At 40.6% G+C, this 13,538-nt stretch overlaps 1 protein-coding gene across 1 annotated transcript in view; it reads left to right on the top strand.

Moving 5' to 3' along the window:
- Positions 1-622: 622 nt before the first annotated feature.
- The window catches only part of RWDD1 (RWD domain containing 1), a 138,416-nt gene continuing 125,500 nt past the window's right edge, over positions 623-13,538 (top strand). The window contains exons 1-2 of the mRNA XM_086926805.1: positions 623-994; positions 9,650-9,715. Of these exons, the coding sequence (XP_086782931.1) occupies positions 922-994; positions 9,650-9,715 (139 nt within the window). The 5' untranslated portion in view covers positions 623-921. The remainder of the gene's footprint in view (positions 995-9,649; positions 9,716-13,538) is intronic.

Genomic DNA, 13,538 nt, shown 5'->3' with positions numbered 1-13,538 from the left:
GATGATTCGGATCCTACTTTCCAGCATACAGCACAAACTGTATAGACTCTAACTTAGCGCTGGGTCGGCTCTTCATACGAATCCGTTTACTAACTCATCTCTACACCTGACAGCTGAAAGCAAATGTCAGCGTACTAGTGTTGATCTTTTCTTCGTCTTACTGAAGACTGAACATGCGCAAAAGTTCAATATTCAACCCACTGCTTTTCCGGTGTATGTCCGTGTTGGCATAACGCACTTGACATTTTGGTTAACTGCTGTCTGGCGGGTAACTAACTCTTCGTACTTACATAGGATTGCTCTGTTTTTATCATTTCTACTGAATTAACGTTAACATATGGGTGTCTCAAAAACTAGAAAAGACTACTATACACGATTTTCTACGCACTCATTTTCTTATATAAAATGTTTTTCTCTTGGACTGATAACCTGAGTATCGATTGGTATATTTTATAAACTTGAGCAGTTTAGCCCACAGTCCTAAGGTTCCATGACGAAATCTTTCCATGCCAAAATGGCCGGCGCATTCGCGTGCTGAACCTTGCTATGCCTTAGCTGCTCGAGGGAAGCGGGCCTCAAGGTGGGAACCTACTCCCTATTTGAGACCCGATAAGTTCACCCCAGAAATATCGATTGTCTTTTTATGTCCCTAGACCACCTGTGAGGTCCTCGAAATTTTGTTTTATTTGTACAACAACATTGTGACACACGAGTGGGAGGAACAAGGCAGCCACGGTTACCAATCAGGTTGCATGGAATGTGACATACAAACCAAACCAGGCTAGTGCAATCTATGACCGAGTGGCGGATGGACTGCTTCTCCTATGCTGTCTCCTCGTCTCCCAGTCACGCTCTCCTCTGTGCTTAGCTGCCAGGCACCTCACCGCCTGCCTCGTGTCCCATGGACAGAGGCCGCAGACCATGACCGACTACCGGGAGGAACAGCGCAATGAGCTGGAAGCACTGGAGTCCATCTATCCGGACTCCTTTACAGGTAGGTGGACAGCCACAGTTGTGCCCTGCAAAGACAGCGCAAGTTCGCTTTTGATGAACTCCATGGAGCATGGCTGACAGTGAGTGCTCATGGTTTATGTATTCCTGCATTCATATGAAGTTAGACTTTTTATGGGAACGACTGAAGTCGCCCGCTAATTGCACACTTCCACTAGCAGATCTGGACTGCATGATAGCGTCCCGCCGCGAATTCTAATAGAATGGGGGGAGGGGGGGGCGGCTCCCAAAATACAGTGACACGCGTGCATGAAGCGAGGGCCAGTTCTACATGATGTCTGTCGGAGATCATTGTAGTGATCCGTGTGTCCAAATAATGACAGGTATGCATGGCAAATGTGTGTATGAAATGAATTGCACATATCGGGCCAGACATTTATGACTGTCCAAAACGAGTGTGTGTGTGTCGGAGGGTCGGCGGCAATAGAATCTACAGCATATGTGACAAGCCATTCATTGTGTGTAAAGTAAGAATAAAACTACCACTGCTGTTTTGTTTTAATTGAAGTAAGTTGACATCAACCTTTGTCAATTAATTTGTTCCCATTATTCGTGTAACCCACACAAATCTGCAGTTACACACATGCTTACTATAAAATATCCTCATCCTGCTGGTTACATCTTTCTGTTTCCCATCCTCCATTGATGGGCAGCTGTAGGCAATAGCGGTCCTTTTTGTGTGTTACCTCTCCCCCAATGACTAATTCAAGAAGAGATGCGTTCACAGGACTTTTGGCACTACTCACCCCTTTCCTTCTACAACACCTCACTTAAAGCTTTGTCTCAGTCTGATGGTGTGAGCCCACTGATGTATATGTGCTTACTTGAAGTTATCAGAGGTGGTTTTCTGGTGTGCGTTTTTGTTCTTCTAACTTTGCTGAGGTCTGCGTAGATCTTATGGCTCTTAAGAGGTGCCCTGCACAAATTTATTGGTCCAGCGGAATCGCTGAACTACTTGAAAAGAGGACACATTAACTTTTGTACATTTTTCTGGGTTAACAGCTCCTACTGCGAGGAATCTTCCCACTATTTGAAAAGAGCCAAATGAGCCTGCTTGAGTGGGCAGTGACCATAGCCTTTTGAGGACACCCAGTATTTGAAGAACTGCCTTTAATATGGATAAAGACTTTTCAAATGACAGGGTGCTACACCCTGCGTAAGAGTTGTAGGGAAATCACTACTTAACAAAGGAAACCCAAGGTATAGCGTTGTGTGTTGTTGATGGAATTCCAGACCGTGACTGTTTGAAGTCACCCAGAATCTTCTTGTCTGTATTTGACAATGGTAGGTGAAGAGTGAAGCCTGTGCGACTCAACACATTGGCTGTAGCCAGAGAGGCTGAATAGTGTTTGATGGCCATCCTTATGAGTTTCTTTCACTAAAGTGTTGGGCAATTTAGGGCTGCTAGACATAATGACAGCAACCCTTTATTGTAGACCCAACGATCACATTAAATAATGAATAGACATTCTTGTAAGAAGGCTTGTTTTTATTAACTGTGCTCACACGCAATCACAGTTTCTTGTGGCACTTACCAGTAGCTCTCAGGCTGTTGAGAATTGTGGAAGAAACTTTCACCTAAATAAGTCTGCCGACGCCAGACATCTAGTTGATTTATGGTGTGGTGCAAGGGTGAGAGTATAACCAACTAGTCCATGCTTCGAAAAATCTTTAAAACGTTACCAAACCTGCCGGTTTAGTAACTTGAAAAACCTACACAACCTAACTGTAATGCTCTTGACCCACAAAAGGGTGTCAAATTGTGTGATCCTATGCAAATATTTTAATTCAGTCACTTTTTCTTTCTTCATTATCACATAGGAGAATCTTCAGCTATCTGAGTTCAGTATGCCCGCTGTACCAAAAAAACTTGTTTTATTTAATAGACTAAACATTTGCCCCATGTATAGAAATCTAGCCCACATACAGGGTACACATGATCCCTGACTTGCCTCTAAGTTCACTAATAGTATTGTCATCAGGCCAGTAATGTTTTTCCGTTCATGCAAGGAATATGTGCTAAAGTGTATCTTGGTAAACACCAGATCCTTAGTAAAGCATAGTTTTTGTGTGTGCTACACTCATAGTGCAACAAGACCTAAAATTGGCCTTCATCACAGAAGCCTGGATGGGCGAGGCCTCAGGGCCGGACCTAGTGAATGCCACTCCCCCTGATTTTTTGTGTTATACCTTAAACAGGCCAACCGGAAGAGGAGGAGGGCTAGCAATAATTTATCATAGAACTCTCAAAATAGCGTTTGAGACAGCCAATAACACGGCTTGCGAAGCGCTCTCGTTCAGTGTTGGCCTATCGTCCCATCACTCCTTTTAAGGGCATACTAATGTACCCATCATCAGGGTCTAGAACTTCATTTTTAACCCTGCTTGGGATATTACTTGAAGAATGCCTTTGTTCCGATTCATTTATCATTCTGGGGGACTTTAATTTCCATCTGGATGCCCCCATGGATCCGGATACGAGAGCCCTGCTAGATATGATGGGTAGCGCTGATCTGGTCCAACTTGTGAAAGAGCCCACCCATACGGCAGGACATACTTTGGATAGGATTTTTTCCAACCTTCCTCATTTAACTTACCCAGGAACAATGCCTTTGATCTGGACTGACCATGCAGGAATCTTATTTGAAGTAACCACCCAAGTTGATCACTATATATTCAGGGGCTCTATAAACCAGATAAAGACAAGGGCCTGGAACAGAGTGGTGGGGACCGAACTACAAGAACTGCTTAGTGCCACACAGAGGCCATTGCCCACAAGGGTGGAGGACGCCACCAGATGGTATACTCAATGGGTTGAGACAGCCTGCAAACAGTTAGCCCCGGCTAAACTTGTGCATCCCAAACGATCTTTGCCTACCTCACCCTGGTACTCAGAGGATCTTAGAAATCAGACACTAACCTGTAAACGCTTAGAACACAACTGGAGTAATAAATACACCGCAGCTGAGAAAGAAGCCTATAAACAAAGCCTTTTTATTTACAAACAAGCCATATGTAATGCAAAAAAGCTCCCTTTTTATAAATCAAATTAACTTAACAAAAAATTCCTCTAAAGAACTTTTTAAAACCGTATCTAAGCTGGCCACCCCAGCCTACCTAAAGTCGAAGCAAGTCAAGAATTGAGTGAAGATATTGCTAGGTTCTTCCAAAACAAGGTGGAAGCTATTTTCTCAGCCTTCAACCAACTCCCACAAGAGGGTATATGAAATTTGATGACTGGAGCTAAGCAAGCCATAGGAGCCATACTTGAGAAATGTGTCCCACTTTGTATAATTATAAAGTTGCTTCTCAGCTCAATTAAGGCGGGATCTCCATACGACTCCTGTACAGTGTCCGTGGCCAATCTAGCCCTGGAACCTATTGCTACCACACTTACATCAGTATTCAATGCCATGTTCGAATCCGGCGATTTCCCTTGCCTTTGGAAGATGGCCTCAATACTCCCACTACTGTAAAAACACAATCTGGATCAATTGGATCCAAATAACTTTAGGCCCATCTCTCTTCTCCCACTGCCAGCAAAAGTGGTTGAGAAAGAAATAAACTCCCAGCTGAGTGCCTTTCTCTAAGAGAATAAGCTACTGGGTCCCACTCAGTATGGTTTCAGAGTAGGGCACAGTACTGAGGCTGCCCTGATAAAATCAACGGAAGAAATTAGGAAATCCCTGGACCAAGGAGATGAGGCTGCCCGCATACTGGACCTATCCGCGGCCTTCGACACAGTTCATCATGACCTCCTGATGGACCGTTTGTCAGAGTATGGAGTCAAGGGCAAGGCATGGATGCTGTTAAAAGCTTTTTTTAACTGATAGAACACAAACCGTGTCCCTAGGGTAGTTCTACTCTAAACCTTTCTCTTTACCGTGTGGAGTGCCACAGGGATCGTCCCTTAGCCCTACACTCTTTAAGGTTTATGTGGCACCTCTGGCCCCACTGATCAGATCCTATAGATTCAGTCTTACCTCCATGCAAATGACACTCACATTGTGGTGTCACTGCTACTGGGACAAGAAGTAGGGATGTGCAAGAGGTTTCATAACTGCATGGGAGCAGTCAAAACTTGAATGAAACAGAATTGCCTTAAAGTAAACTCAGGTAAAACTGAGATCCTCTTGTTCGGTAATAAGGCCGATTTCTGGTCCCCAGAATGGAGGCCATCAGATCTGGGTACTCTCTCGAATCCTACAATGAAGGAAAAACGTCTAGGTGTTATGGTGGATGATAGGTTGAGCTTTGAGGACCAGATAAACGCCACAACCTCAGCCACCTTTCACTCCCTTAAATTGCTTAAAAAGATCAAACCTTTCCTGCCAGAAGACAGTTTACGAACGGTCGTCTCATCCATTATTTTATCACAGCTGCATTATTTCAACAGGCTATACTTAAATATCCAGGAGCAGGACTTAAATGAACTACAGATCCTGCAAAATGGGGCAGGAAGACTTGCTACAGGTACCCCCAAATTTGTATCTTTCACCAAGGAAATTCAAAGACTACACTGGCTGCTCATCAGGAAACGGGTGCACTTTAAGTCTCTATGTTTTGTCTTCAAAGCACTACATGGCCAGGATCCTGAATTCTTGACTCGCCAATTTCAATGGTAAACTCCCAAAAGAACTTTGCGCTCTCTAGGAGACAAACTAGTGAGCGTACCGGCCACGAAGAAGGCTATGTGGAGGGGAGAAGTTTCATTTCAGGTGCGGCCAAAGCTTGGAATGCCCTCTGTTGGAATCTGAGGAACTCGACTGACCTCTCGCTTTCAGGAAGGAACTTAAAACTGGCTATTTAACCTATAGAATCCCTCCGCTACACCTTCTTGCAACCTTGATCTCAGTAGAGTTGAGCTACTAGTGCCAGGACACCCTCGGGTAACTGTGCACTTTTTAAATATAATTAACATGTTTAAAAACTCTCACTTTAAATAAATGCTTTACCAAAGCATGATGTGGTTGTGCCCTTTCATTTACAGGTAGCACATTTTCCATTGAATTGACCACAAACCTTCCCACTGACATGCAGAATTACTGATAAAACAATATTGCGTACAAACGATAATATGTAGAAATCGGGTTTCAGCAAATATTTACCATTTGCACAAAATAAGTTCAGTGTTCTAAATTATATTGATTCTATTAACATTTTGTGTCCATCTTACTTGAGAATGACAAACTGTTGCTATATTTTAAAATAGTTGTACAGTTTATCTCCCTGCTATTTACATTTGTGTTAGATAAAGCATTTTTTGCCTTTTAGTACACGCTCGCTGTACCACTGCACGATTGTCAGACAGTTAATTTTACAACATTCTCCAACTTTGAAGTCAGCGAAAGAAAAGTAAACTCCAGTCTCTTGGATAAAAAAAGCAGCAAAATAAAGACATACTCTGACATTTAACCGCTGTCTTTTGAACCCACAGTAAATGTGACAAGATAAAAACAAGATTTAAAGGCATTTTTATTAGTTGTTCACTTTCTGAATGAACTGGACACCTGTAATTTGCCAGCTCAATCTGTTGCCAGAATGCACTAGTAAGCCCTGAAAATAGCTTTCCCTGATAAAATATGACTCACCATAGCTAGTGAGCGAGTACATTTTTCAAGATCTGTAGTCTAACATTGCTGAAGTTCCTGCCATGTCAGCTTTTTAGGAAGGGGCATCATATAAGAAGTCACTGGATCTGGTGTGGTTCTTATAAGGTATGCTTTGGTGATTAAGTTGAGAAGTATCCACAGGAACCTGTACTTGAGCATTAGTATTGGAAGTGTTATGCTTCTTGTCTATGTCTACTACTGTAGAATTTTTTTTTGGCCTTATATTCTGTGTGGCCGGACCATCAGTATGCACCACTATGCAGTCTGAAATCTGCGTAGTATGTCCAGAAGTGGTGTTCTGAATGCTCCACGTCCTCTTTTCTGATCCCACTTGTTGATATGTGGTGATTCAGTTATATGTGGAGTTGATTATTTCTCACCAAATCACTAAGGTCCCCATGTACGGAAAACCCCGAAGACCCGCGAGAGCGTGGATCCCGGGACCGCGTGTTAGTAGTCCGTGCGAAAGACTTTTGCACGGACTACCAGCACTTGTTTATTGAACCCTGTCTTAGTTGTCAAGATTCCTATAAATTAACATCCTGATGAGTCAGGTTTACATCACAGGTTTTTTGTCTCTTTTTATGTTTTTGTGAATAATTTGCACATGTATTTATAGGGCAGGATATGATTTTATGTATAAATCGAACTATGAAATGTATTGTTTTTAAGAATTGATGATAAATAAATTTGTACTTGAGCTAATTTCATTGTTGTATGATTTTACTATGTAAAGGGACTTGCATTCATTACCATTGGATTTTCGTGACTTTGAGTGTGAGTACAAATAGTGCTGTTGAATGTGCATGAGTGTATTTGAGTGAAAGGTTTTGAAATCACTCCAAGGGAATTACTTATTCTCACTTGTGATTTGGTACCCTTTCCCTTGGATAGTTGGGCCACTTCCTACTCTTTTAACATGAAACCAAAGAATGCCAAGATAGATAGAATTAGAAGTGAACTGCAGCATTTTGAACAAGTTGAAATTGCACTTTAAAGTAGCATGGAAGGCCCCAAAACAATGATTTCCTGTAATCTAGTTAGGATAACACCACTTCCTTGATTATGTTTTTTTCAGGATCGCAAGAAGAAAGGGAAGAATTTTTCTTAGGAGTCGCAAGTAGTGGTTGTAAGCATCAGATAAGTGAGAGACATGTAAAAAAAGGAGAGAAAAGAATTGATTTGTAAACTAAAATTGCAAACTGTAGAGGAAGGAATGGGACCAATTTCAGATGGCCACCAGTTGGAATACAAGCTGAAGGGTGTGCCACCAAACAGCTGGAACTTTGGATTTATCCAAATTATGTTAAATCCAGTTGGTGTCCAATCAAGTAGCAATGCTAGGAAGGCAAAGCCTAAAATAATCAGTGCTGGTTGGTAGTGATTGTTCAGTAATCTGCTTAGGACGTAAATTAAAGTTTGAAAGATTTAATTAGATGTGCCAAAAGGATAATGTAGATATTTAATAAAAAATAGGTGATATAGATATTAAATAGGGGAGGTCTTAAAGGTGAGCCATGTCACATAAAAGAGGCTTGAATTTGAAAGGAAAAGGTGCGAGATACATGGACTCAATATGACTAACTAGGATGATGAGAACCAGCCAGGGTAGGTCCATGGATTCCAATTTTGATGAAGACAGTGAGTCACCAAAGAATAGGGCACCATATCAAATGCATGGATAGATCCAGTATGATCGGTGTTGCATTGCCGCCCTCATCCAGTATCATATGCAGATTGCTGGATACCTCAAGTATGGACATTGTAGTACTGTGATGATGACAGAAATTGGATTGGGAAGTATCCAAGATGGAGTGAAATGCAAGATAAGAGAGGTGTCCATTGGTATGTTTTTCTCGAAGTTTGAAAGCATAAGCAATAAGCGAGATAGGCCAGTCGAGGAGGCTAATCAGTGTGCAGTTGATTTTATAAAAAGGGGCACAGTGAGAGCTGATTTCAACATGGATGGAACCATGGCAGTAAGTAGAAGGGTGTAACAAATCTGAGTGAGACTAGGAAGGACAGTAGTGGCAATTTTTGTAATAGGAGAGGGAGGGGAAGGGTCAAGAGGAAATCCTGACTTGGAACTGGCAAGTTGCATGACTAAACAGTCTGTGGAAAGTAAGAGAAAATTAAAGACAAGACAAAAGATTAGGAACAGTATCATTAATAGAAAGAGTTATGGAAGAATCAAGTATTGATGCAACAGGAATTGGTACAGAATTTAGAGGACAAGGAGAAGAGGGCAGAATATTAAGAGAGAATACAGTGGAGGAGTTGGTGAAATTAGACCTATTTTTTTGAGATTTTTTGTCATTAACGAAAATCGAGAGAATTTGGCAGAATTGCCTAAAAAAAGAATTGAGAATAAGATCTTGAACAGTATTAACTATTTCTCTAGTATAATTATTTTCTGATTCATTTTTAGTGCAGCAAAAGGCAGCACGGGTGCGTCACTGCTTTTTTTCAGGCTTTAAGAGCAGTAGGATAGTTAGACTAATCAGAAGTACAGCGGTTGAGCTGCCTTAAGCATTCCAGTTTTTTGTGATGATGGTTTTCTTTTCTAAGTTCCTTGATTTGCCAACGAGTCAAAGGCTGTCTTCAAGTTTGGGGGATGTTTACGGACTTATCATGGCCCTATGAGAAATTGTGTGCAATGATTGTGGAGTTTTTCCTGCACATGGTATCCATGCGACCTGGCACGCTACTCTGCGTGGAGATGGTATATGTTTGGGCTATCTCTGTGGGGTGCATCACAATGGGTGTTGTCTAACGCTAATTAGCTGTGGAATTGTAGTCCATTCACCCGAGTCTCAATGGACCAGTCAGCAAGGACTGTTTACTGCCTTTCTTATGTGTTAGGTGACTGCTGGTGTGGCTTGTGTAGTTACTTAACCTATTTGTAGTTGTTGTTCGGCTGAAGTGCTTGTGCAGCTTGGAGTACATAGGTTAACATAGCTGATAAATATTTCTTTCTTCAGTTGCTTTGCATTTATTTCTTATTCTTTTGATGTCTTTATTTTTAGTGCTTTCAGATACCCCAGTAAGTTTCACAATCACTGTGACATCTGATCCAGGGGAAGATGATGAAAGTAAGTTGACTCTATGTATGAAATGTAAAGTGATATGCTTATTTTTCCCTCTACTCGAAGTACCATCGATTAGAGTTGTATCACCTTAAACTTTTTCATGAACTGTGTTAGTATACCCAAGAAGACAAATGAACACCCTAGATCACAATACAGTCTAGAATAAACTAAGGGTGTTAATTTTAATCTAAATTATTGTTAGACTCTCTATCATAGAAAATGGCCTTAACAATAGCTCTCCTTGAAAAAATCTGACTTGCCATAGTGAGTGGGCGAGTAGATTTTCAAGGCCTGTACTCTAACATTGCTGATGTTCATCATATGTCAGCCTCCTAGGAAGGGGCATCATATAAAAAGTTATATAATCTGGGAGGAAAACTCCTTTTGGGGTGTGATTTGGTGATTACGTTCAGCATTAGTATTGGAAAAGTTAGGCTTCTTGTCCATGTGTACTTTCACCCCACATTTTCTCTTTTTTTCTGAGGAAAATTGTCATTCAGCTGAGTTTCATTTACAGCTGTACTGTGTCAGTTATACTTACACTCCTTATGTACAACTAAAATTGTTAAATTATTGTTTATCAGACAACTGTACACTACCACAAATGCTGCATTTTTATCATCTGTTAGCCTCTCGATTTCCAGGAGATTCATAGCTAGTACCAGAGACAAGGGTCACTACAGATTCAACCTACATATCCCTATGCCTTGCTGTTAACGACTGCATATGAAGATCACAGGCTGTTCTAGTAAAGAACTAGAATCTTCCTCTATCACACAGAATGTGTCTGCACTGGAAGGCATGCTTCTTGCTTAAGTTGCTTTAGGATCTTCCACTCTACTGTTCAGAAGGCTAAATATGTACATGAAAATATTTCATATCTTCCCTAGTACAAGTTCCTCAAATAAATGAGTTCCTGAAAATATTCCTTTCCAGGCCTGATTCACAAAGGTAAACTTACAATTTTGTGTAAGTTTAGGATTGATTGCTATTAGCAAAAATATTTTACTAGTAGTGTCTTTACGACTGCGGAGTCTCTGCCCACACAAAGACTATATTTTTATGTGCGGGGATTCCACAGTTGTAAAGAGTTGGAAACTTGCATAAAAGTGTAAGTTTAACTTTGTGAATCAGACTATTCCATGTGTTAGTACTGTATACTCAAATTGTCCCAGTCAGTGAAAATTGAATAGTTATGGCAGATTTTACTAAGGTTTCAAATAATTCACTCATTGTTTTGTCTGATATACAATGTTAAATATTTAAAATGTTTGTTATCTTTGAATGTATACGTTTATAGGTTATCCAGAAAGACAAATTATAAACAATAAATAAACGTTTTTTTAACATGTTTTATTGTTTCCTTATATTAAATTCACAATGAATGTCAATTTAAAGCCAGTTCAAATCATCTAGGTAGATCTAATTACTGATACGAAAAAGTGTGAAATAGTAAAAATAAATTGCTAAATGGAAGACTAAAAATGTTTCATTGTGTAACAAATAGATACCATTTTAAAATTAGGATGGCATTAAGCAACAAAGAGCGTGGGTATCCGAGTAAACATATTTGGACAGTGGATGTCTTCCTTTTACTATTTTTTATATCTTTAAACTATATTATGACTCAAATGACAAAAAACCTATACCTCCTCTGACATTTCTTTTAATTAGCTAGTTTCATATTGGCATTAATACCCTGATGTATATTTGCTTTATTCTTCTCCATGGGAGTAGCGTTAAATTCTACAGCTTTTATTAAAACAACGTGCCATTCGGAACTGCCTCACTTTGGTGTTGAATACAGAAGGTTAGTAATTTAGCTGTCCTCTGTGGTGAAGGTACAGTAGATCACTTGGGAGTCAACTGACAGACTGTTGCTGACCATGTTGGAAGTCCACATTTGACTCGGCATGCCAGCCTGTTCTTCTGACATGGATGAGGAAGATATTTCAGATTTTTCTGAAAATGTTTTATCATTTTAGCTTTCTACAGTACTAACCACAATGTGACCTGAATATAGAATATTAACCCAGTAGCTGTTCATTAGAATTCTTTGTTTGAACTGAAGTAGATTACTACAGAATTGACATACAGACTGCTGTTGCAAGTACATGTCGTACTTGGTATGTGACTTTTTTCCCAAATGGCAGGGGGAGATATTTGTGAATTTATTTAAATGTCTATAACGTCTGTCGGAAACTCACAGCAGAAACAAATCTCTCCAACATGGTTCATCAGATCCCAGCTAGGTACTATTCACATTAGAACTCACGACAATCCTTAAAATTGGTTTAATATCGCCAACAAAAGATTTATATTGGGACAAACATCTGGTATTACATTTTATTTCTGTTCCTTTTTGTGACTCTTAAACCAGGCATTTATTACTATGCATTTCAGTAGACCAAAGGTGACAGAGCTGTATCTAAAAAGCATCTAAGAAACCATTTTATGAATCCCCCCCCCCCCCAAACTTTAAGGGCCTTTTTTACCATAGCAATATTATTAAAGGGTGGAAAGCACTCCCCGTTAATTATTGACAGGGATCGCTTTGTTTGCCCTAAGTTGGCAGGGTATACCCAGACATGGGTCCCTTGCTCACTCTACCACTGGATTCAGGATAGCCTGGCTGATGAGGATTATGAATCCGAAACCGGTCCCAGGATGCTTGTTTCCAGTCAAGGGAAGACATGGCTTGGCAGTTCGGGCTGGACTGTTCCCATGAGGCACAGGGTCAGACTGATTTGCATATGGCCATGTCTGAACTGGGTTGGTGGAGTGAGCTAAAGAATGGTGATGGATTTAAGCCAGATCAGTTGACTGTGGGTAAATGTTTGATTTGCTCAAACGCCCCGTCCATCATCCCCTTTGGTAGCACTTTTTAAATGGGGCATTCTCAAACACACAACATAAAAATCATCTTGCCTAAAAGATGTTTTTTTAAATTCTGAGTTCAGGCATACTAAACTCTATTTGTCATTCTTATCCCAATGGAGAGTTATGCTTGTACAATGTTACAAGGCAACTCCCATGTTAAGCCCATGGGACAGGCAGATTTTCAATAATGAAAAACAAAATACACAGTATATCACTATCAGGTCATGTCACACACCCCAGTGCATGTCCTACCTTTCACATACACTGTACAATGCCCATGGGGGACCTTGGGCCTACCTTATGGGTGCCTTACTTGTAAGAAAAGGGAAGATGTGGGCCTGCAAGTGGGTGCACTTGCCCGGTCGACATGGCAGTTTAAAACTGTGCACAGACCCTGCAGTGGCAAGTCTGAGAACCCATTTGAAAGGCTACTGGTGTGGGTGACACAATCAGTGCTGTAGGCCCACTAGTAGCAGTTGATTTACAGGCCCTGAACACCCATGTGCACATTACTAGTGACTTAGTAGTAAATCAAATAAGCCAATTATGGAAACACCAATCCATACACAATTTACTGAAAGAGCATATGCACTTTAGCACTGAATAGCAGTGGTAAAGTGCTCAGACTCCTAAAAGCAACAAAAACAAGGTCAACAAACTTATGCTCCAAATGGAATACAAATCTAGCCACATATAGGATATACATGACCGCTGACGTGCCTCAGTTCATTAATCACATTTTCATCAGGGCAGGGGCAGGAATGTTTCACAAATCATGTTTAAAAACTGTCACTATTAATAAATGCATAAAGTAGCAGCACATTGTCATTTGCAATCATAGATTTTAGTTTGAAATGGCCACAGAATTTCCCACTGACGTGGTTTTAAAACTATATAGTGTACAATTTTTGGAAATAGTTTATGCAAATATTTGTCATTTGCATAT

Source organism: Lissotriton vulgaris, chromosome 6 (genome assembly GCF_964263255.1).
Source record: "Lissotriton vulgaris chromosome 6, aLisVul1.2, whole genome shotgun sequence".
In the NCBI taxonomy this organism is placed as follows: domain Eukaryota; kingdom Metazoa; phylum Chordata; class Amphibia; order Caudata; family Salamandridae; genus Lissotriton; species Lissotriton vulgaris.
Note: the sequence above shows the minus strand (reverse complement) of the source record. Positions and strands in the feature narration are given on the sequence as shown.